This window comes from Macaca thibetana, chromosome 14 (assembly GCF_024542745.1).
Source record: "Macaca thibetana thibetana isolate TM-01 chromosome 14, ASM2454274v1, whole genome shotgun sequence".
Classification (NCBI taxonomy): Eukaryota; Metazoa; Chordata; class Mammalia; order Primates; family Cercopithecidae; genus Macaca; species Macaca thibetana.
In genome coordinates, this window is record NC_065591.1 from 14,715,810 (window position 1) to 14,741,666 (window position 25,857).

The following is a 25,857-nucleotide window of genomic DNA, read 5'->3' on the forward strand; positions in this document are numbered from 1 at the left end:
CTACAAAATCATTCATGTTCTGAAATTCATTAGGGATCTGAGGGCATGTATAATCAAGTATCCTGAATTCCAATTAAGTATAGGCCCTGCTTAGGTAAGAAAGGACACAGGAGGATGACTTAATTTTTCTTCAAGACCCTATGAAGATTCCTAAGGGGAATTATTTAATTACCTTTATTGATATAGAAATGGAGGCAAGAAAAGGTGAAATCATTTGATCAAGGTCACACAATAGGTAAATCATACAGTCAAGATGTCAGCCTGTTAGTTTGGAGCAGTCATCCTTGCTGCAAGCCACTCTGCTATGCTACCTCTGTCATCATTGCTAGCACTTCAATTCAGACCCTGGAGGAAAACCACTTAGAATACTAAGACTGATGCTGGAGCTCCCGAACTTTTTCCCTTGTATCTGATCCCAAAGTGTGTGAGGTTTATGTCTGTTATCACATATAACATAGTAAGAATAAGAACCCCAGAGTCAAAGAAAAGCAAGAAAAATCCTTGGTTACCTAGTACAACACACTTTTTACAGCTAGGGCAACAGCCCAGGGAGGTTAAGAGACTCTGGTCAAAGATTTGAGGGTGAGAGACACCATTGAATCCTAGTCTATTGCCTGACTGTGTGAGTGTAGGAGCTAAAGGAGACAGAATAGGAGGGGTCTGGTTTCTGGGCTTGGGATAAAGGAGTGTTTTGTTGCAGTTAGATATATCCTTTGTGAGACATGAACCCTACTGGAGTCAAGAGATCCACTGGGTTCATAAATGATAGAACTATCTCAGTGGCCTTGAAGAAAGAGTAATGGAAGACTATAATGACTTCAACCCCAGGAGAAAAGATGGAGAATTAATGTTCTAAGAGTGGCAGGGCTCCTAGACAGTACAGAGAAAAATACGTGCAAACTTGCTCTGTGCTGATCCATTGAGTGAAGAAACACACACGATTTTCGTCCCTCTATCTCAACCTAGCCTCTTGTGTCCCTGCTCCTCTGATTAGCGTGTATGTTCCTCCCTCTACAATAAAGATATTGACTAACCTGGGAATGAGGTGATGAGAACAAGGACCTGGAGAGTGTCAAACTCCCCATGTTGGCTGTTTTACACAGTGGAGTTGATACTCAAATTATCTTTGCTATGAACCCTCCCTTGTTTTCTGAGCAAGTGGAAAGTATAGTAGTGAGGACTTCAGAGTGAAAAAGCTCTGGGCTTAACATCTAACCAGTTCAACCATGCTGAGCTCAATGTCCTTCTCTGTAAGACTAAGAAGTGCCCACATTGAATCATTGTCAGAATGTTTTGCTGCAGCTTCAAAATGGGCATGGGAGGGGACACAGCTTGTCTTTCAAAACGAAGATTCTAACAGCTTTCATCACTTCATGCAAGTAATTTGCTGTTTTATTGCATTCTGCAAATCAGACCTCATTCATATCTTTCCCACTGCCTTACTTCAATTACAGATACTTGAATGGGAAAGAGGTGAGGATAGTGCCTACATAATCTGACCCTCCTTCCAGTATCTGGCCTTTTGGTTTCACACAGCTTTGGTTTTCATAGTAATTCCATGACCTGTGAGGACAAAAAGCATTGTATGTTTTAAAAAGAGAAGCTCAGGGGCATACAGCCAGCTTCTCAACCACGCAGAGCCAATTCCTTCACCATGGGCCTTTGAGGTGCAGGGCTGAATTCCACTAGAATTGACACCAGATTTTTTTTGCCAGCCTAGTACAAGGTCCACATTACAAACCAAAGCTCAGAAATTTCTGGAGGAGGTGTATCAAAACTTACTCTGCGAGACTCTGCTGAACCGACTGCATCAGGGAGAAATTTCATCTCCCAGAAGGGTGCGTGCGGCTCATCATTTCTTCCTGGAAACATCTGCAGAGACTTGCTTTTCAGGTAAGGACTCATTACAAAGTATCAGGTACATAGGATGAACAAGTCTAGAGAGCTTATGTACAGCATGAGAACTATAGTTAATAGAACTGCATTGTATATGGGATTCAGGCTACATGAGTGGAGTTATAGCTGCTCTTGCCACAAAAACAACAACAAAAAATAAGTAACTATGTGAGGTAATAGATATATCAATTTGCTTCACAATGGTAACATTTTCACTACCTATATGCTCTCATAACATCATATTACATACCTTAAATATCCACAATAAAATTTATTTTTAATGTAATTATTGCTTTGTGACACCTCTTTCACTGAAGTGAGTCAAATTAAAGTGCGCATATTGTGCTATGTTCAGAATACGCAGGCAACTATGCTCAAGGAAAAGGAGTAACTTCCATTTAAGAAACACATATCTGACACCTATTTTGTATACGGCAGTTTGCTAGCTACCATGAAAATCCTTAGAAGTTTGTGCTCTGAACTACTAAATGAATAAAGAAAGATTTGAGAGCTTCTTGGAAGCAGGTGGATGAATAGAATACTGAGTGTGTGGAGACACTGGAAACATTACTGTATTTAATCCTGGTCACATTATAAGGGAGGCAGTGTTTTCCTTACACTACTGATAAGAAGGTTGCTGCCCTGAAAGTGAGAGAGGAAATAAGTAGATCAATAAGACAAGAATACAGATAAGATTTATTGTTTATTTAAATTATACAGAAAACAAATTTTACTTTAAAGATTTAATCTACAATCGTACTACCACCATTTACTTATTTATTCCTATTTGCCTTTGTTCTCTCTTAAATTTGAACTTTATGTGTTGTATGTGAACTGTTTTGTGTCCTATATTTTCTCATTTTGTTTGAACACTCTCCCATGTATCTATAAGTATTATATATTATGTCTGTATGCATTATGTTAATGCCTTAGGGTTGCATCACTCTGTTGGATCATCTTCTATGCTATCTTCCCCTATTGAGGCAGATAGAGATTTTGTTCAGGACTTGCTTATGTTTGTGTGACTTTATAAAATTCTGTTTAGAGTTTCTGTTTTGTTTTGTATTTAGAGACACTCTGTTACCCAGACTGGAGTGCAGTGTTATGAACATAACTCATTGTAACATTGAAATTGCTGTGGGCTCAACTGAGTCCAGGGTTGGATTCCACTGGAACTGACATCAGAATTTTTTGCCAACTTAGTACAAAGTCTGCATTACAAGCTACAACTCAGAAATGTCTGGAAGAGTTGTACCAAAACTCACCCTGTGAGACTGCGGTCAGATTATGTAGGCAATACTCTCTTACTCTCCTTCCCATTCAAGTACCTGCAGTAAAAGCAAGGTAGTGGGAAAGATCTGAATGAGGTCTGATTTGCAGAACACATTTTTTTTCCTACTTACACAAAACAGCAAATTACTTCCATGGAGTGATGAAAGCTGTTAGAATCTTCCCACCTTAGCCTCCTGAGTAGCTAAGGGCTACAGGTGTGTGCCACCATACCCAACTAATTTTTATTTTTGTAGAGATTGTGGTCTTGCTGTGTTGACCAGGCTGGTCTCAAACTTTTGCCCTCAATTAATCCTCCCTCCTTGGCCTCTGAAAGTGCTAGGATTACAGGTATAAGCCACCATGCTCAGCCTAGAGTTGTTTTCTTCTTTTTAAATTGTTTTCTTTGGATGAATTTCCACTTCTGTAATAACTGAACCAGGATCAAAGGTTCTGGAGTTTACAACCAGGGATGCTACTCATTGCCCAGTGCTGCCAGCTGCAGTGATTGTGTCAGATTTCCTGGAAGAACCTCAGCCTCAGTAGCCTTCAGTTTACCCCAACCAAGTATGAGAGCCACACTTGGTTGGTAGTTTGTAAGTACATCCTTAGAGAGTGGTTCCAAACTTCACTCTTCAGAAAATACTGTAATATCACACCCCACAGACTTGACATTAAACCCTATTTTAACTCTACTTTATAACTTCCTTATGAGTTGCCTCTAGAGAAAAGACAAGATTAGCCTTTAGGAATGTTATACTTTTATCATCCTAAGACCCTTAGATGTGAGATACGGTCCGGAGTTTTCTTCAAGATATAATGTAGTACAAAATAGTTGGAAACTTTTCTCATTTCCAGGATATATTATGCATTTAATACGTATATGTTTATTGAATGAATATATTAATGTCTCTATACTTTTGGAAAGTGGAGTGATTAGACAGACAAATTAATACAAGCATTTCATGTATTCAATCATTTGTTACTTACATATTGAAGGCCTACTATGTGCCAAATACTGTGATAAGAATTACTGATAAGAGAATAATATGAGCTTCCTGCCTCAGAAGAATTTAACATCTAGAAAAGAAAATGAAATTTGACTTTAAAACATCATATTGAACAGCATAAATATATACGATATTTGTCAATTGAAAGAAGACAACTTTAACCCAAATAACAAGTTATATAATTGAAATATGCATAAACACTTATGAGAGTACAGAAAAGGGAGTGACTTATTCAGCCAGACATAAGAGACAGTGAAAAGAGCACTAAGGATAATAGGCTGTACAGGTAAACTTGAAGGGTTAAGTGGAAGCTTAATGTAGAAGGCAGAGCTGAAGTAGGAAATTTCAAACTGAGAATAAATGTAGAAAGACCAGAGGAGCTAAGCAGACACTGTGTTGAAGAAATGCACTGTGGTCCTATGTGGTGGACAGTAGCAACAGAAAAGGCTAGAAGGGTAGACTAGAGTCAGACGGTAAAGGGAGAATCCATGGGCTAAGGTATTAAGGTCGTTTCTTTTTATATATGCTCAGATTGGTAATTAGCCAGACTCCAGGGACTTTTCTTTTCTTTCTTTTCTTTTCTTCTCTCCTTCCTTCCTTTTTTCTTTCTTGTTTTCTCTTTCTTTCCTTTTTTTCTTTTTCTTTCTTGCTCTCTCTTTGTCTCTCTCATCTGTTTACTCTCTCAGTGAAGCTCCACATTGGCCTCCTTAAGCTCCAAAACCTCAGTAAGCTCAATCAGTGAGAGTCCTTGTGCTCTGATTAGATTCCATCTCCTAAACTTCAACCTGAAAACTGCCATCAGGTAATAAGCTGGTGCAATTCTAGCAATCACCTTTTCTGTTTTCCTTTTCTCAGAGATCATAGTTCTTTCTGCATGTCCTGATGTTCAACATATGAAAATTGTTATTGTTTTAGGTGGACAGGTAAATTCAAGTTCTGTTGTCCTCTCTTGGCTGGAAGCAATGCTACTGGTAGTGAATTCTTACGGGTCTGCAGCAACCTCAATTCTCTCCTTAGAAGAAAGAATTCAACTGAGGCACATAAGGTGGAAGGAGAGACTAAGGCAATTTTTAGAGTCAGAGTGAACGTTTTTTAAAAAGCTTTAGCTGGGCGCGGTGGCTCATGCCTGTAACCCCAGCACTTTGTGAGGCCGAGGTGGGCGGATAGCGAGGTCAGGGGTTCGAGATCAGCCTGACAAACATGGTGACACCCCATCTCTACTAAAATACAAAAATTAGCTGGGTGTGGTGTTGCGTGCCTGTAATCCCAGCTACTCAGGAGTCTGAGGCAGGAAAATTGCTTGAACCTGGGAGGTGGAGGTTGCAGTGAGCCAAGATTGCACCACTGCACTCCAGTATGCGTGACAGAGTGAGACTCCATCTCAAAAAAAAAAAAAAAAAAAAAAAAAGCTTTAGAGCAAGAAGGAAAAGAACTAAAGTGCACTTGGAAGAGGGCAAAGTGGGTGACCTGACAGATCAGGTGAGTAGTTTGAACTTTTGCCTTGGGGTTTTATATGTTGACATATTTCTGGGCTCTTATGTCCATTCTCCCCTGATTCTTCCCATGTGGTGGGTTGTCCACATGTGCAGTGGCCTGCTAGCACTTGCGAGGTGAGCATGTGCAGTGTGTTTACTGGAATTGTATGCGTGCTCACTTAAGGTGTTCTTCCCTTACCAATCCAATGTCCCTAGAAGGTCACATACAAATTAAACTTCACCATTTTATCCCTGAATGCACATGCTTGAGTCCACTCGCCCAACTCCTGAGATCTTATCAGGAAGCTGCTGATCACCAGTTTTAGGTTCTCTGTCTATTGAGAGACTACCTTTGGCTGGCACTAGCTGTAACCAATTATTATTTTAGAAAGTCAGTTAACAACCACCTGATCATCATCTGATGGTTGCCTGACATTTCTTGGGGTGAGTGGAGCCCTCATGACTTGGATACATTATGCTGCTAACATACTTTGGTGCTGCATGACTTGGATATGTTCACCAGTGGTAAGACACCTCTACACCTCGCCTTCTTCGGAATGAGACATTTAACCCCTGTACGTAATTGTCTTCTCCCTTTTCACTCTCCTGCTTACCAACCAATCCCAGGAACAATTCCTGTCAGCCACAAGTGGCTCTGCTCCCCGTGATTGATCTCTCGGTTCACCCTGATAGGTGGCTCGTGGGAGTGGGAAGGACCTTTGGGCCTGCACTGAGTAGAAGTAAGGAACTAATGGACCTCCTGAACAGGAGGTTTGTGAGAGTGATAGGGCTAAAGCCTAAAAGTGCAATGCCTGGGATTTCCTCTGCTTTTTCAACTAAAAATGACTCTTTCACAGGAAGCTGCACCCTCTATCTCCTGTTTTCTCTGTGTGATCTGAAATTATCTTGCACACCTACCAAACTGTCTGGCTTGAAGACAAGTCTGCCTCTTCTTTTACTTCACATGCCACGTGACTTCTTAAACACACACTTCCTGTTATTCATGCACCCATGGCTCTTACTGCATTTGTGCAGCAGCAAAGGTATGAGCTCTCTTGCAGATCTCCCCTGAAATTTATACATGTTTTTATCCTACAAGCTCGGATGACCTCCAACCCGCTCCCTATCTGTTGGCACATTGCCACAAAAAAAAAAAAAAAGACACTAATTGAAACCCCAGCTCTGCCAGTGCCTTATGACTTAACATATGCTTTTTGTTCCTGTTACAACCCAGAGCTAAGTTTTTCTGGTGTTTTTGAAACAGTTTGCCCTCCTGCATAGGGCTGACACTTTAAGGATCTCACCTATTTCCTTTTTTTTTTTTTTTTTTTTTAAGTCAGCGCCTCTTTAGGGGAGGGGAAATTCTTCCTTTATCGTTTGCAAGTTCTTGCCCTAAGTCGCAAGTCCTCCAGAGGTTCCTCCTTTATGTTGAGGGCAACTAAATATTGCCCTCTCAAATCCAAGGGTTGCTGTTTCTGTAAGCCTATGAAAGCTTTTCATGAGTGTTCTTCTTGCTTCCTCCTACTTCCTCCTGTAGTCTCCATTTCTCTAATCACTCCTACTCTCTTCTCAATATGCATCAAGACCTTCAAGGTCATATTTAAAGGGAGGGAAGTCCAGCCCTCTTATGGCAGTTAACTGAAAAGCAGGCTTCTCTTCTACTTAAGGAACATACAAAATGAGAATCTGAGAAAAGAGATAATCATTTTTATTTTTTGCTTGAATGCTTTGAGCAAGAATCACTATAAAGTCATGGAGACAAGGATATAGGCCAGCCCAGCAGGTGCAAGAGACCCATAGGACAGAGATGAAGGTTGGTCCCAGGCTAACAGATTACTATTAGAACAGAGATAAAGATAAGGTTAGAGGTACAGGGTAACACCAGTTCATTCCAGAATCCCAAGGATGAACAGGAGGCCTACTGTTCACTCCAGTATCTCCTGTGTTCTCAAGTGGGCAATCGTAATGAGATAGGACCAAGGGTAAGGGTACATGGTAAGACCAGTTAATCCAGAACCTTAAGGATGATGGGGATGCCCCTTTCAGGATAACAGGAAAGTAAGAAGGGACACATTCTTTTCCTTTTTCTTTGCTTTTTCTCCTCTGTTTTCTCTTCATAGATGGGTAATCATATCCCCATAAAACAGGTTATGACACGCAGGTATATACCCGCAAACTAGGAAAAGTCTGAGTCCCCAAAACCTTAAAACAAAACAAAACAAAAAAACTAGTTTTTCTTTGTAATACTTGGCCTAAAAATGAAATGAGAGAAAATTACAAAAGTCAATCTTGGAACCCAGTGCCCTTATGCAGGAAATTCTCAAATTAGCCTTCTCAGTCTTTTATAACCAAGAACAGAGTAAGGAGGACAGGGCTAAGAAAAAGGAGAAATGCAGGGACCAGAGGCAAGGATATTGTCCTCTCAATATTCAAGAGTCACCCTTCTACAGGGGACCCCTAGGCTGCCCATCTGTGAGACATGACAGAATCGAAATCCTGCCCCTGTCCCCCTTGAACCTGGCTGGATACTACTGCCCTGATGGCTAGCAAGAGGCCAAATCCACAGGCCAACCACTGCTACTGCTCTGTCAGCAGGAAGCAGTTACAGAAGACTGACTTTTGTCTATTTTCCCCAAAGAATTGGGGTCTTGAACTCATGGTGGGGGAAATGTTACACAAGGTAGCTAGTCAGGCATACGTAGGGCAGGAGAAGGCTCCGCGCCCCATACCCAGATATGCCAGGTAACCATCAGGTGATGGTCCAGTGGTTGTTAACTGTCTCTTTAAAATAATAATTGGTCACAGCCAGTGCCAGCCAAAGTCAGTCTCCAAATACATAGAAAAAACCTGAAAATGGTGATCTGCAGCTTCCTGACAAGACCTCAGGGGCTGGGCAAGTCGGCTTAAGCATGTGGATTCAGAGGCAAAATGGCAGAGTTTTACTGACATATGACCTTCTAGAGACATTCAACTGGTAAGGGAGAATGCCTCAAATTAGCATGCATACAACTCCATGCTCACACTACACATGCTCACCTCTTACATGCTAGCAGGCCGTTGCACATGTGCACAGCCCACCCCCATGGGAAAAATCAGGGGAGAATGGACACAAGACCCCAGTAGTATGCCTACATATAAAACCCAGTCAAAAGGTCCAACTGCACACTTGATCTCTCAGGTCGTCCACTTGGCCCCCTTCCAAATGCACTTTACTTCTTTTCCTTCCTGCTCTCATGCGTTTTAATAAACATTTACTCCTGCTCCAAAACTTGCCTTGGTCTCTCTTTCTGCCTTCTGCCCCTCGGTCAAATTCTTTCTGTTGAGGAGATAAGAATTGAGGTTGCTGCAGACCTGTACAGATGCACTACCAGTAACAGCAACAGTCTTTTCACTGATGTTCTAAAATCACGAGGTTACCTAATTATAGAATCTCGCACCAGACCAGTTTTAATGCAACACCCTCTCATAGCCCTACCTTCACTTAGAATTTACTTTGCTCTCTTCCAAATATCACAGTTCTAAAACAGAACACAGTGACACAGCATCTTTCTTCATTTTTCAGGTAGTTGTGATGTTCTGGAATATCTAGGTAATCCCAATTTGACGCAGCTAGTCAAATATGTAAAAATGCTATTTTTATATTACCTAGTAATTTCTACAAAATGTACCACAGATCCTAGTTGAAGGCTTAGAGATGGAATTAGCTTCAAAGTGTGAGGCTTGGTGAGAGTACAAGTTTTGAATATGACCCAGTAATAATTTTTGAAAGGTTAATTGTTTATATTTAGACCATGTCAGAATGCCCTTTATTAAAATGCCTGTATAAAAACATCATGCAATATATAGGACTTTGGTTGAAGTGGAGAGAAAGAAGAAAAGGAAGAGGAGGAAAAGAGGAGTGGTGGTAGTAATGGAATAAATAACAAATGTTCAGTGCTTACTGTAAGACTGACACTCTACTAAGCACATTGCAGGTATTCATTCCTTTAATCCTCACAAAAATTCTGATATAGTGCTATTATCTCATCTACCTTTGAGGAAACCAAAGTACAGAGAGACTAAATAACTTTCCCAGGTTTACACAACTCATTCTCAGAGGAGTCAGGAGAATCACTGATAGCAACTACAATTCAAAAGATATTATGTGTATTTAAAAATGTGCATTTTAACCTAAAATGAAACTAATGGCTGGAATTCATCAAAGGGTAAGAAAAAAGACCTGAATAACTCAGAGAAAGATCCTTGAGTTTTCCACCAGTCTCATCTTCTCTTGGATTTGCTGAGGACCGCAGTTAAAAGGCACTAAAGGAAAACCTGGTCATTAATACAGAACTTGCTACTCTTTTTCTTTTTTTTTTTTTTTTTTTGAGACGGAGTCTGGCTCTGTCACCCAGGCTGCAGTGCAGTGGCCGGATCTCAGCTCACTGCAAGCTCCGCCTCCCGGGTTCACACCATTCTCCTGCCTCAGCCTCCCGACTAGCTGGTACTACAGGCGCCCGCCACCTCGCCCGGCTAGTTTTTTTTTTTTTTTTTTTTTTTTTTTTTTTTTTAGTAGAGACGGGGTTTCACCGTGATAGCCAGGATGGTCTCGATCTCCTGACCTCGTGATCCGCCCGTCTCGGCCTCCCAAAGTGCTGGGATTACAGGCTTGAGCCACCGCGCCCAGCCCAGAACTTGCTACTCTTGTTTCAGAATCTCCTCTAGCTCTTCTCACTCCTGTATGTTTCTTGGTTGTCTTTCTAGGCTAAGGTATCCTCCATGATGTTACCATTACAAGGTGCCCAGATGCTGCAGATGCTGGAGAAATCCTTGAGGAAGAGCCTCCCAGCATCCTTAAAGGTGATAATGGAAAATTCTGAGAGGAGTAAAGAAGACAAACTTGCTGTGAAAGAGGAGGGAAAGGGATTGACATTTATGATGCACCTATTTTGAGCCAGGCACATTTCATGTTTTCTCTCATTTAGTTTGCCTTACCTCTCTACAAGATGTTTACTATCATGTCCATGTTGCTGATAAGAAAATGAAGACTCAGTTAATTAATTTTCTCAGTATACCACAAATACTGAGTTGCAATGCTATGATATGAACATAGTTATGCCTTAGTCTAAACACTACCTCTTGCTCTGTGCTGACTCAAAAAATTACTTCCTTGCTCCTTTCCAAGAAGCATTTTATAATAACACTTGAAATTTGCCCAGAGTTCTACAAAATTGGCTGAGGCTGCATATTAATGTTTAACTTGTTTATTACAAAAGGACACTTGCCAGTGAGAGGTTAACCAGAATGAGTCTTCTTTTAAATTAATAACAGATGAATTTATATTTTAATGTATTTCCCAATTGCTCTGAATTTAACGCATGTTGAGTTACTTTAGGGCTAGCGTCCAGTATCTCTCTTAACCTGGTATTAATAATTAGAGGTCTCAGAATTAAATAAAACATATATATATGTTTTATATATGTTTTACATATATATCTTATATATGTTTTACATATATTTATATATATGTTTTACATATATTTTTATATATATGTTTTACATATATATATTTTTTATATATATGTAAATGCCTACATCCAGAACTATGCAAGAGCAGTTCCAATGACAGAGTCAGATTCTTGTCTGTATATATATGTATATATATATTTAGCAACCAAATGGATATGGCTCACTCCAATGGAACTCCAGTACAATTGTTCATGTGTATGTGTGTGTGTATCTCTTTAGTGGACAATTATTTTTACATTTGTATTGTTTTGGAAGACATTCCTATATAGTGCATACATTTCAGATAAATACATTCAAATTACCCATTCCCTAAATGATTTGCTATTCCCTTCTTTCAGTATAAAGGAGAAAATATTAGCATTCTTTTATTTGTGATTATATAGTTTTATTTTCATTCATTAGAGATGAATTAATGAGACAATAAGCTTTATTCTTTATTTATTAACAACACAATATGGCTTCAAATAAACTAATCCAAATCTAAAGTTACCCACCTTTCAGCTCCTACTAACATTAATCAAAATTACCTAATATTTAAGTGCCTTCACACGACAATCTTTAAGATCCAAACAACTCCCAGAGAGACAGAACATTTTTCTTGGATGGCATATTAGTTAGACACTGTATGTATACTTATTTGAGGTATTTTTATGATTAGTGGTTACTTTTAAAAATTCTCTAGGCTAAACATTTTTTTCAATACTCTGTGATGTAGAATTTTCTGCCTTAAATTTCTCCTTATTCCTTGTGTTAAGTGGATCCTAAACATTTTGAGAAAACTCTAGATGTTTCCCAGTGATTCCTTCTTGGAGCCCCTCTGTGGTGAGATAAGGAAACCCTCATGACTCCTCCCTTTCATGAGGAAATAGCATTCCTCCTCTTTGGTTGCATACTAAAAGACATACATTTTCCCCTAATGGAACTCTAAAATTTTTTATACCACTTGCTTTTGATGGGGGTGTATAACCTAGAATTCACTATTACTCAACAATTAATTGAGGCCTACTTAAGAAAATGTCCATCCATTCTTCTGAGTGTTAGATATAAAATGCATAAAGATGTCCACTACAACTGATTCAACTGATAACAGCTGCCTCACTATGTTCTGTTCACTAGTGTGAAAGGAAAATATCTTCGGCCACCAAAATCACTAAAGAAAACTCAAGCTGGAAACTGCTTAGGGCAAACTTGCCTCCCATTCTATTTATTCAAAGTTGCTAAGATAGATGTATATCTGATTGCCTCTCTGGAAAGGCTAATCAGAAACTCAAAAGAATGAACTGTTTGTGTCTCACATATCTGTGACCTGAAAGCTTTCTCCCTGCTTCAAGTCTTCCTGCCATTGCTTCAAAATGTCCCTTGTTTCAATATGTCTCACCTTTCCAAACTGAATCAATGTACTTCTTACGTGTATTGATTGAGGTCTCATATCTCCCTAAAATATATAAAACCAAGTTGTGCCTTGACCTCCTTGGGCACATGTCATCAGGACTTCCTGAGGCTGTGTCAGGGGCACATCCTCAACCTTGGCAAAATAAACTTTCCAAATTAACTGAGACCTGTTACTGATTTTCAGGGTTCAGATTTTGGTAACCATGGGGAAGATTCTGAGTGGAGATGCCCTGACCTTTGACAAATCTCCTATCGGTCCTTGGTACCAGCATGGCTACCTTTATGGCTCAAACTAATAGGACAATTTGCTGAGGTCTGCAAGCACCCCCTCCAGAGAATCCCTGATCTCCCCTGATCTGGTAAAATTATAAAGTTTATTTATTCCTAATTAGATGGGGAGGAAGGTCTCTATGAAGAGGAACCTCTACTTTACTTTTTACACAACTAAAGTTAGCATTTAACAACTACCTAGTGTTAATTTCTGCTTACACTTACAGTGCTCAGAAATCATATAATTTGTGTGATCATTGTTAGTTTTGCTTAACATTTTTGTTCTTTGCATTTTTCTTGGTCAAATCGAAAGGAGAACCCTAAATTATGAGGAACAAGACCTCTGATGTGGGAGGAAAATGGCTAGCAAAAGAAAAAAAAAAGATTTTGAATTTTAACTATTAAAGCAGCTTTATTTATATTATAAGGCCACCTTTTTGCCAGCCAGACCAAACTGAAAGAGCAATGGCTATACTTCTGAAGAAGCAGCATTTTGTCTTAACTGAAATATTGTAATAAGATTTAAAAAAAAAAATTTAAGGAGCTCAATTGTTAAAAGTCAGCTTAATTAAAAAGCTGACATCCAAGATGTATGTGTGTATGTGTTCATGTGTGCATGTTTGTATTTGGAAGGCCTTCATGTTTTTATTTTTTGTTTATATTTCTCTCCTAAGACCTTGTCTATTTTTGTGTAAAAGTTTTTTTTTTTTTTTTTTTTTTTTTGCTTCTCAGTTGACTGAATTCTGTTTTCACCTGATTTTTTTAAAACTAAAATAGTTATTGCAACAAAGGCTACTTGGGTATTTAAGAAAAAAATGAAGTTTAATTTTATTTTTAATTTAGCTAAAAGAAAAATAAAAACAACTTCTTCTAGCATCACCAGACTTTTTCTCTCTGAACCTTATGATGTAAATTTTACTATTTGATTTTCACCTGAGTTGTTTCCTTTAATGTGCAAATTTAAGGCTGTTTATCTGACAGCTTCCTAGGGTTTTGAAACAGGTTGCCAAGAATCTGAAATTCGAAGATAGAAAAAAAAAGGGGGGGGCGGAGGTCTTCATAAATCTATAAAATGTACTTCCATCAGCATGTCTAATTCATCTTTATATGTATTTATGTGTTGTGTACAAAATATTTCACTACTGAAAATATATAAAAGAGCTCTAATTAATCAACTTAAAGAAAAAATAAAAGTGCTTAAATTAGATACTAAAAGAGAAAAGACTAGTCAAATGCTTTTTCAAGTTTATGTAACTTAAATAAAAATCTTTAATAAATAAGCTACCTTTAAAATTTTTGGTAAAGTAATAGTAGAAATGTCTTAAGAATTCCCAGCATAAATTTTGTTTGCATTTATTAATCAAGCAAATTTCATACTTATCTCTGCCAAATACTGTAAGGTGTCAATGTTTGGCATAGAGGTTACATAACTATGAACCCAGACCCAAACAGGATTATCATTGCTTGCATAATTTTTAATAAATAAGACATTGATATGGGTTTAATGAAAATAGCTGCATCTTTAATTTAGTAAGATTACCGTAACTTCTAATCCTGTGGGTTTAGGCAGTCTGGTCCACAGTCAATAAGGAGGTTTGTTTGGGGAAAAGACTGTTATTCTCTTTGTTTCAAAGCTAAACTATAAACCAAGTTTCTCCCAAAGTTAATTAGGCCTACATCCAGGAATGAATGAGGACAGCTTGGAGGTTAAAAGATGGAGTCAATTAGGTCAAATCTGTTTTCACTGTCTCAGTTATGATTTTGCAATGGTAGTTTTATAACTTTAAATCATGAATATCACAGTTTTCATAAATAATCCAGGAAAGTAATTAAAATAACTGGGGTAACGTAATGGGATAAATATTTGTAAGCAAACTGTCATAATTTAGCATATGAAATTATATTAAATTAAATAATAGACATTTCCTTAGTTGGGTATCTTCCCATAAAAGTATATTGTAGGAAAATATTCTTGCTAAAAAACAAACAAAAAAAAGTGCCTTTTTTTTTTTTTTTTTTTTTTAAAGAGGTGAACAAGTTTTTTCCAATTCAAAGGTTATTTAAAGTTTATATATAAAACAAAGTAAAAGGGACTAGGACTAAAAAAAGATATAAAAAAGCTATTTTTAAAAGAAGGTTTTTTTAGGTAAAAAAAAGCTTAAAGAGAGATAATTTTATGTAAGACAGAATCTTGTGTGGTAAATTTAATCCTAAAATAAAATAAGTAGTTGTTTAAAAAGGAGGGATGTTCAGGACAAACCAGAAAGTCCAAGCATGTCATGAATAATCAGTGTAAGTCACAATAAGAGGATTTATGTATTTAAAAAGTTTATATAATCAGGCCGGGCGCGGTGGCTCAAGCCTGTAATCCCAGCACTTTGGGAGGCCGAGACGGGCAGATCACGAGGTCAGGAGATTGAGACCATCCTGGCTAACACAGTGAAACCCCGTCTCTACTAAAAAATACAAAAAACTAGCCAGGCGAGGTGGCAGGCGCCTGTAGTCCCAGCTACTCGGGAGGCTGAGGCAGGAGAATGGTGTGAACCTGGGAGGCGGAGCTTGCAGTGAGCTGAGATCTGGCCACTGCACTCCAGCCTGGGCGACAAAGCGAGACTCTGTCTCAAAAAAAAAAAAAATAGTTTATATAATCAAGTTGTCATATTATTAAGTTTTCATTTGCTTAGAAAAAAAGTGAGATAAGATTTTTTAAATTAAGATTATTACATCCACGTATCTCCCTGTATATGCTTTTAAAGTCCTTGTAACATTGAATCACAGAATTTTAACTCCTGTGTCTATAAAGAATACCAAGTCCTGCTAAATTTAAAACACTGATAGCAATTAAAGCCTCATCTTCAGGCCCTGTAGAAAATGCCAATCAAAATAAACTGCATTCCTGAGACACTGGGCAATAAATTAAAGCTATTCAATTCCTCAAGGCCCAGGGACTATTGTGGAGGAGTTGGGCATGTAAGAGTATAATGGCTGATTTTGAAAGACAAAATAAGTTTATATATAAGTTTAGTTTCTGTATAAATTAATCATTAATGTCAAGGAACATTGATGAAAAACCAGTATATGGACCCCTGTGTCAGATTAACAAGGTTTTCTTGAAGCATTAACTGACTTCTTAATAAAGGTTATAAGAGGTTCAAGGAAGTTACATTTTATAATCCAGATTAAATTTTATAGACTGTTTACAGATTTTGAAAAACAAATGTAATTGGCTTCATGCTGTTTTCATTAGGGCATCTTATTAAGAAAATTAAATTTCTTCTCTCAAAACATGAAGGTTTTCACTGTTTTTTGAAGTCTTTGACTTTCACTTTGGTTAAATAAATGACTTTACAATGACCTGTAATCCTATTTTGTAATTTCAAGTGTTTTAAACTTATATTTGACAAACTTTCCAAAATTGAATTATAAATTATGTCTTTTTCTGACCCAATTCTTTAAGATAGTAGGTTCCCCTAAGTCCAAAAATGACACAATTTGGCTTATTTGGTATAAAAATTATACAGACGGCATTGCCAAATATGAAATGGTGTTTGGTCTTCTTTGGGCTGTATTTGTACAAATATGTTATTGGTATGTGTTCCAAAATTATGGGAAACTCCTGTAATTATAATATAATTTAGTATACATTATCAGTAACAATCATATTGTGTGCCACAGGGGTAACAAATTTTCTTGTCAGTTGTGTCTTTTGATTATGGCTGCCTTAAACCTTTTTTTATCCATGGAAAATGGTTGTCTTGTTTTGGTGCTCTTTAGAAGGTAGTTTTATAATCAGCTATAAAACTCCAACAGGTGCTCTTAAATGCAGGTTTCTGATAACTTTGGAGATTGCAACATCAGAATAGAGAAAAAACGTTCAGGACTCATAGAGAGATAAAATGTTAATGAGTATCAAACAAAATAGGAATTAACTACATGGACTGAACCCATCTTTTTAACATTTTATTTAAAATGTTTGCTGATCCTTTGTTTATCAGAGTCTTAAAACTTTTCTTTTGAGCTATTGACAGCTTTTAACAATTTAGTATACTCCTATGAACAAACTTTGGAGCATATTTGTTTCTCTCTACCAGATTTCTCCAGAATTTGGAAATTGTGAGTATTCTTAACTTATGGCAATACATTTATTTGCATAAGTGCAATAAGAATCTGTTTTCATTTCTAACAGGAAACAATTGGAGAAATTGGTTATTTTATGAAGGCTTTAACTGCTTTCCTTTAAGAAATCAAACTTGACTTATGGAGTTGATAAAGCCCTTGAGAAAAAAATGGTCTTATATATAGCGTACGCAGTCCCTGTACAGAGTTTCTGAGTGTGGTAAGTAAGGAATGTCACTTTCTGACAGGCACAGAAGCCCCAGGTTTAATGTGGAACCTTAAGAGGAGAGGAAATTCATTCAACTCATAGGTATTTGATGGCACAAATTCATGGCTAGGCTTTGCTTTAAAAAAGTCTGATCTGAGATTCCTCCTATGGAACAAATTTTCATCAAAGCCAATTTAAAAACCTATATAAAAATAATTATTCTTGCTGCACTGTACACAAATAATTAGGCCAAGTATAATAAAGCAAACTAGTCCTACCATAATTTGTTTTTAGTAAAAACGGGAAACTGGAGAGAGAAAAAAATCTATATTTCAAAACTATAGTACACCTGTTGTTAGATTCTAGTTTTGCCTAATGTTATTTTTCAATTTTTATTATTTTCTACAATTTGAAGTGAATTCTATTTTTCTTGGCTACACGTCTTCAAAATAATGTTTTAAATTTATTTTTCTTCTTTTTTTTTCATTTGTCCTAATTTGAAGTCACTGAAAACTAAGATGTGCTTTCTTAAAACCCTGCAAACTGAAGCCAAACAACTTAAACTTCAGAAAAAAATAACAGCAACCTATTTACATACATAAGCCACTTTCAAAGCTGCCTATTAATGTATGAATTTTAGAGTAATGTGGCCTATATCTATTTTTCCAGGATTGTTCTTTTGTTTGTTGTTGTTTCACTGCTGTTTTCTCTTCACAGGACATGAGACTTCACAATCTGCTAAAAATGAGCTTTTGGGACCTACCCATCTAGAAATAAACTGTCCTAGCCATAAGACATTAAATGAAACCTGAGACCAGAGGCTCATTTTATTGTAAAATGCTTTCTCCAAAAGACTTTACAAAAAAAGGGTGGGGGTATATGAAAGGAAAATATCTTGGGCCCCCCAACCCCTAAAGAAAACTCAACCTGGAAACTGCTTAGGGCAAACTTGTCTCCCATTCCATTCAAAGTTACTAAGATAGATGCATATCTGATTGCCTCCTTTGGAAGGGCTAATCAGGAACTCAAAAGAATGCAACATTTGTGTCTCACCTATCTGTGACCTGAAAGCTTCTTCCCCGTTTCAAGTATTCGTGTCCTTGCTTCAAGATGTCCCACTTTTCCAAACTGAACCAGTGTATTTCTTATATATAATGATTGAGGTATCATACCTCCCTAAAATGTATAAAACCAAGCTGTGCCCCAGTCACCTTGGGCATGTGTCATCAGGACTTCCCAAAGCTGTTTCATGGGTGTGTACTCAATCTTGGCAAAATAAACTTTCTAAATTAACTGAGACTTGTCTTACATTGTCTGGGTTCACACTAGGATTGGGGTTCAGTAGGACTACAAAGGAGTTTTAATAAATTAGGCCACAACAATAAGAAAAAAATAACAGTTTCACACATTTTCATATTTTGCAATGGATAATATTGTAGTGTAAATACATTTTAACAGGCCCCAGGTACAAATGTGTAAAAATGTAACCATTATATTTTGCCAAAACTGTACTAAATTTCTATATTAAGCCTCCACCCATAGCTGAAAACAGAATTAATTCAGATAAACTCAGACTTAGTCAATTTAGAAATTTTTTCACCTTCATTCTCTAGTCTGACATCAGTATTTCATGTGGGATAGGGGGCAGCAGGAGGGAAATATACTGGTATAGTTCTATCATCTATCCTTGATGGAAAGCATTCAAGTGCACAGCACCTTTTTGGTATATTTCCATGCTGGTATCAGCTGAAGCTTCATGTTCACAATGGTCATGAGATCTATGCTGACATCTACTACTGCATACCACAACCCCCAAATCATAAGGACACTTACTGTCTGTGGGGTTTACTCTCACTTATTCTCACGTCCTACCCTCTCTTGCACCCCTCTCTCTCATTAGTTGGTCCAACAGGGCAGGGGTGGGGATCTAAAACTGGATCCAGGCTAGGGTTCCCCAAGCTTATTCTCTTGAGCAATAGGCTATAGTCTCTGCTGACTGATGAGAATTCAGTTAAGCTCTCCAGAGAGTTATATGGAAACAATGCTAAAGAGTTTTAAACATGTATATAGCCTTTAAACCAACAATTAATCTTCTGGATATTTTAAGAAAATGTTAGGTACGCATGCAAAGATTCCTGTGAAAGAACATTCTATAAAGAATTATTTATTTAAGTGAAAAGTTGAAAACAGTATGTTTGTGAATAGAGAAATAGGTACACAATATGTTCAGTGATGAAAAATAGTAAATATCAGTAATTTTATTATTAAACAAAAATATGTTTAATCTAAAGGATCTGGTGGACAAGTGGCTTGATTTTAATACAGTGGTTGTCTGCCCTGTGTACAGACAAAAAAATAGCACACAGAGACTGTTTGACCTAGATTCTCCATTTGGCTACTTTGTATCATAAAATGTCATGATTTTATAGAAATAATTATTGTCCTAATCAAGCAAGAAACTTTGCTGTCTTTTTCTAATAAACCAACCCTCTCAATTTCTTGGGATCCCGCAGGTTTATGGAACCGTCTTTCACATAAATCATGGAAATCCGTTTAATCTGAAGGCTGTGGTGGACAAGTGGCCTGATTTTAATACAGTGGTTGTCTGCCCTCAGGAGCAGGTAAGGTTTCATGTATGAATATTCTTCTACATTTATATTAGCTGTGTGCCTATTACATTCTTAGCAATATGGTAGAGCCAGGGCATACAGAAGTAAATCATAGTGATAGTCAACAAGTCCCCATCCTCAAGAAGCTCAGAGTCTGGAAGACAAGATAGATCAACAGATAAATTAAAATTCAGTGTGAACTATACAAGAACAGAAGATAAACAGGATACAGAAATAGGCCAAGTAAAACCTGATTAAATTATGGAAGTCAAAGGTGGGGCTACCAGATAAATTCAATAGACTTCTTGGTGGAGATGTCATCTGAACTGGATTTTGTAGGAAAAATATGTTTTCTGTCAGGATTACAAGGAAAAGTGGACATTCTAACCAGAGAAAACAACAAGGGCACAGATATGAAGTTGTAAAAAAGGGCAGTGAGTTAGAGTGACAATATATTGTATTAGTCCGTTCTCATGCTACTAATAAAGGTATATCAGAGACAGGGTAATTTATAAAGGAAAGAGATTTAATTGACTCACAGTACAGCATATCTGGGAAGGCCTCAGGAAACTTACAGTCCTGACAGAAGGGGAAGCAAACACGACCTTCTTCACATGGTGGCAGGAGAAAGAATGACAGCTGAGAAAATGGTGAAGCCCCTTATAAAACCATCAGATCTCATGAAAACTTACTATCACAAAGACAGGGTGGGGGAAACCACCCCCATGATTCAATTATCTCCATCTGGTCCCTCCAATTACACGTGGGGATTATAAGAACTATAATTAAAGTTGAGATTTGGGTGGGGACACAGCCAAACCCTATCAACTACGAAAAGCAAAACCATAATGCTATAACTTCTATACACATTTGAGGAAACACTTAAAAATTATTGAAACTAAACAATTAACACATTTCAAGATGAAAATGCATAAGCTTATTTCAAAACATCAGAAAACACAAATATACTTTTAATACTAATCAAGTTATTTAAAAATCACTTTGTTGTGGGAACACTTAAAATTACTCTCTTAGCAATTTTAAAGAATACAATACATTAACTATAGTTACCGAGTTGTACAATATATCTCTTGAACTTATTCCTCCTATTATAACTATTACAACTGAAGTTTCATATCTTTTGACTAACAATTTCCCAATTCCTTTACTTTACCCCACCTTACCTGCTGATAACTACCATTCTACTCTCTACTTCTATGAGTTCAACTTTTTTACATTCTACATACAAAGGAGATCATGAGGTGCCTGCCTTTCTGTGTTTGGCTTATTTCACTTAGTATAATGTCCTCCAGGTTCAACATATGTGAAGCAATACATATGCTAATTACCCTGATTTAGCCATTTCAAAGTGTATACATATTTCAATACAACATATTGTTCATAAATATATACATTTTTATTTGCCAATCAAAATTTAAAAATAAACAGTATATGAAATGAATAAATTTATGGTATGAAAACTAAACCAAAATAAAATTATTTGATATTTTAAATGTAGACTTAAGCAACAAAATGTGTCAGTGGTATCATTGCTGACTTGTTTTTTGTGCAACATTTTTCAACTTTTTAAAAAGTTTTTAAATTCCATAATAGTTGTGGTAATATTTTCATCCGCCTTCTTCCTGTAAATAATTGTACCTGTCATTTACTAATTTGAGGAGCTCTTTCTGAGTAAGTGGATTGTTTGTTTCTCTGAAACTGCAATTGGTTTAACCGTTATATTTTTCAAAGAAGACATTTTGAATTGGTTTTTAATCTTCTTTGGTATTAATATCAAGATTCATACTGCCATGGTCATAGTTTGTGTATTCTGCAAGTATTTGAACTGTAGTAAAATTTATTCTTTCAACATAAGCTTTCCCTTGTCAATTGCCTCTCTCTTCTTCCTGTTGAGGATGATGGTGGTAAGACGAATGTTTTCTAAATGGTTATGTCTTTTATTTGAAATTTTAACGTGTTATATGGATAATGAATAGTATTGTTCTGGAATTTTCCAATATAAATTGAATAGCTGAATCTTTGATCTTTATCTCATTATTTAAATAATTCAGAAATAATTATATGCATATAAACCCACAGTTAAAGGAAATAAGTTCTAATGTTTGACATAGGGTGACTATAGTTAACAGCAATGTATTGTATATTTCAAAGTAGATTGAAGGAGGACTTGAAATGTTCTCAACACATGGAAATAATAAATATTCTGGGTGATGAAAACTGTGACTTGATCATTAAACATTCTATTCACATAACAGAATATTACACATACCCCGTAAATTTTTACAAATATTATGTATCAATAAAAAAGAAGTAATTGTGATGCACCAATAAAACTACCAATATTTTATTACTTAGAAATATCACAGTATAAAATTATATGTAATCATAAAATATAAGGATGTGTTTTATTTCCTTTTTCCTAATGATAACAGGATATGACAGATGACCTTGATCACTATACCAATACTTACCAAATCTACTCCAAAGACCTCCAAAACTGTCAGGAATTCCTTGGATCACCAGAACTCATCAATTGGAAACAGCATTTACAGATTCAAAGTAAGTAAGAGGAATGGGATGTGTGCTGACTCACTTATGTGTCCTGAGCAAGTTTTCATGTGACTTATACCTCCTTCCTCCAAGCTCCAGACTCCCAGCCTGCTGTCAATTTTGTTACTGTGTGGTAACTATACCTGTAAATGGTGGTGAACAGTGTGGGAAACCCTAAAATTTGCAAAGAATGGGCTTCATAAAGGGAACCATAGTATAATTCCTTGGTACCAAGGATTTATGACATATTTTGCAGCTGTATCCAGACCTTTTAGGGTGATTGGATGCTGAAGAAGAGCCCTCCATCTGGCCTTCTATTCTGGTAATAAAAATGACAGCTTGTTGGGCCATAGAATACTTCCCAGGTCACCAAGAACAACTGTCATGGTTCCAACTATGCTCTCTGGACATTCCCTAGGATGGCATTTGACTGTTACTTGCAGTGTAATCTTAGTTAAGTGATTTAACCCCTCTGAGATTATGTTCGTCATATATAAAAATGAGGATAATAATGTTACCTAACACACAAGGCACTGAAAAGATTCAATGAAGGTGACTAGGAAATGCTTAGCACAATACTTGGACATGTTAGTAACGTTTACTGCATGGCAAACCTAATAATTCTGTGAATCAACCATTTGGGCTGAACTTTGCAAGGCAGTTCTTCCACTGGTCTCATCTGGATTTACTTGTGTAGCTATAGTCGATGGGTGGACCACGGCTGATTGCTCTTACGTGGCCTCACTCACATGCCTGAATGAGAGTTCTGTTGTCAGTTCATGACAGCTGGTGACTGTGGTGATAGCATGATGGCAGCATGTATCTTTAGCAGACTGGCCCAGGCCTATCTTAATGGTATTGGTCTTAATGTAATTGGTCTTAACCAGGAGCAAAAACAAAGGGAAAGCCCCAATGGGGCAGGCACTTTTAAGCCTCTCCTTGCATTAAATTTGCTCTTTCTATCGATGAAAGTCAGTCAATGTGGCCAAGGTAAGTTGCAGTGGAGGAGGGGACTATCCTGGGGAATAGATACCAGGAGATATGGGCAAATCGTGGGTCATTGCCTCATATTATTACACTAGGAATGTAGCTTAGTAGATGTTAGCTACCATTTTTTAAATTTATCTAGTAGGATTATCAGAACTACACAATTACACAGCCCAAAAAATGTGGTTCCAGTGCAGATACTGCTGTTAATAACACAATCGTAATTGAATCCATCCCTAAGCATGTTTTCACTTAGGTAAAACAGAAAAAATTACACAAATCCTTACTGTTTGAAATGCTTGTTCCCTGGTGCTGTAAAGAAATAGCACTTGCACATAAATTTAATTTCCTCAGCAAGGTCATTTTTACTTTCTGCAGAAAGGGTACACTCACCAGCAATTTTGCCATGAGAGTACACTGAACAAAGGAGACAGGGTTATTTATAATCTGACATGTCCACCCTACTGCTGTGTCTGGTTTCCATTGGCTGGAATGGGACCTCACATTCTGTATTTGTCCCAATTGGCTAGCAACTTAAAACCTTTTAAAAGAGGTAAAGGTAGAGGAGAACGAAGGAAGCAGAAAGTAACCTGTGGAATGCTGAGAAAGGTAAAAACATCTCCAAATAAGGAAGAGGAACAGGCTATGACCTAATGCTTGCTTGGACCAGTATAAGCATGCCAGGGTAAATATTTAGGCTAAACTGTGGGAGCTAAGAACACAAAGTACATTGATTTCTTTATTATCTTCTGGCAGATATCTAAGAATGCTAGCACAGGTCTTTGAATAAAGTTTGCTTCTAAGAGAAGTTACTATTTATTCTTAGATGGGGAGGGAAGTCTTTTTGAAGAGGAATCTTCACTTTTTACATTACTATGTGACATGGGTCATAGTGGTAGCACCAAGCCCAGAACCAAGATTTTATGATACTAAATCCCAGACACTTCTTACTCCACTGCAGAACTTCACTCTAGAATATACCTAAGCCATTACATCTCTGTTTATCCTACCGTCTAGGTTCACAGCCTAGCCTGAATGAGACTATACAAAATCTTGCAGCCATTAAGTCCTTCAAAGTCAAACACACACAATGCATTCTCTATATGGCATCCGAAACAGCCAAGGAACTGGCTCCTTTCCTGCTGGAATCAAAGACATTATCTCCCAGTGGTGGCAAACCCAAGGCCATGTAAGTTTGATAAAATCCACTGTATACCACTCACAGCTCTCAAGCAACCTCCCAACTTCTCTCCCTGCATTCACTCTGGCCTTCCTACAATCAATGTTGTACAAAGAAATCAGAATTATATTTTTAAAAAATTTAACTCAGAACATGTTTCTCCCCTGCTTAAAAGACTCCACCATCTCCCTTCTCATCTAGAATAAATCAGGTCTCTGGCTACCACTTGGACCTTTATTGCCCTTCCTGCTTTCTTTCTCCAACAACTCTGACCTTCACTCTGTTCCTCTTTCATCACAAGCTCATCTATATTCCAGGACTTCACATTTGTTATTTCTTCTGTCTACTCTATCTCTCAAGACAATAGAGGTCACAGCAAATACAAACCTTTATACTAATGGATTTTGTTTTCTTCTTGGACCCTCCATAGCAACCAAGAGATGTTTAAACTCTCATCCATGGATGTTAACTATGCTCACTTGGTGAATAAATTCTGGTATTTTGGTGGTAATGAGAGGAGCCAGAGATTCATTGAGCGCTGCATTCAGACCTTTCCCACCAGCTGTCTCTTGGGGCCTGAGGGAACCCCTGTGTGCTGGAATCTAATGGACCACACTGGAGAGATGAGAATGGCAGGCACCTTGCCTGAATACCGGTTCCAGGGTCTTGTGACTTATGTCATCTATCACCACGCCCAGAATTTGGCCAAACTTGGCTTTCCTGTCTATTCTCATGTAGACTACAGCAATGAAGCTATGCAAAAAATGAGTTACCAACTGCAACATGTTCCCATTCCCAGAAGCTGGAACCAGTGGAACTGTGTGCCTCTGTGATGCCAATCCTGAACATAAGACAGTGTTTGGCAGGTCTGGGCATGTAATTGGAGGAGTGGATGGTGGATGAAAAGAAAGAATAAATTGTAATCAGCAATAAAGGAGTGGGCACTGTTTGGGCTCTGGGGAAGCAGTGTGATGTTCAACAAGATCGCCATGGTCCCTGCATTCACAGGTTTCTCAGTGGGAAGGAGGCCCAGGTCCTCTTACATTTAACCTATGCAATTTAGCTCCCCACATTTCCAGGACCTCTATGACACTTCATCAGATGCATATTGCTCCAAATTATTTCTCCTGGAATCCCTGGTTCCTCGGTTGCAAGACCCTTGCCAGTTTTTCTGGGAGCTAGGAAAAGGTGAATAGTATTTTCTGAGCACTGTTATTTATTTCTTTCCCTTTCTAAAGTCTTTCCCTTGTGATCAACAAGTGGACTCTCCTTAATAGGTCTTTAGAGATTATCCTCTCCTGTTATTGCTACTTTATAGGTACATTAAATATACTAGACACAAATATATATGGGATATTAGGCTAAA

The 25,857-nt window shown here is 37.5% G+C and overlaps 1 protein-coding gene across 1 annotated transcript; it reads left to right on the plus strand.

Moving 5' to 3' along the window:
• The first annotated feature begins 1,715 nt into the window (after positions 1 to 1,715).
• On the plus strand, positions 1,716 to 25,857 carry GLYAT (glycine-N-acyltransferase). The gene is made up of 6 exons (XM_050758637.1): positions 1,716 to 1,893; positions 10,394 to 10,489; positions 19,658 to 19,765; positions 22,207 to 22,333; positions 24,329 to 24,500; positions 24,922 to 25,857. Exons 2-6 carry the CDS (start codon positions 10,409 to 10,411, stop codon positions 25,322 to 25,324), a joined length of 891 nt encoding a protein of 296 aa, XP_050614594.1. The 5' UTR covers positions 1,716 to 1,893; positions 10,394 to 10,408; the 3' UTR covers positions 25,325 to 25,857.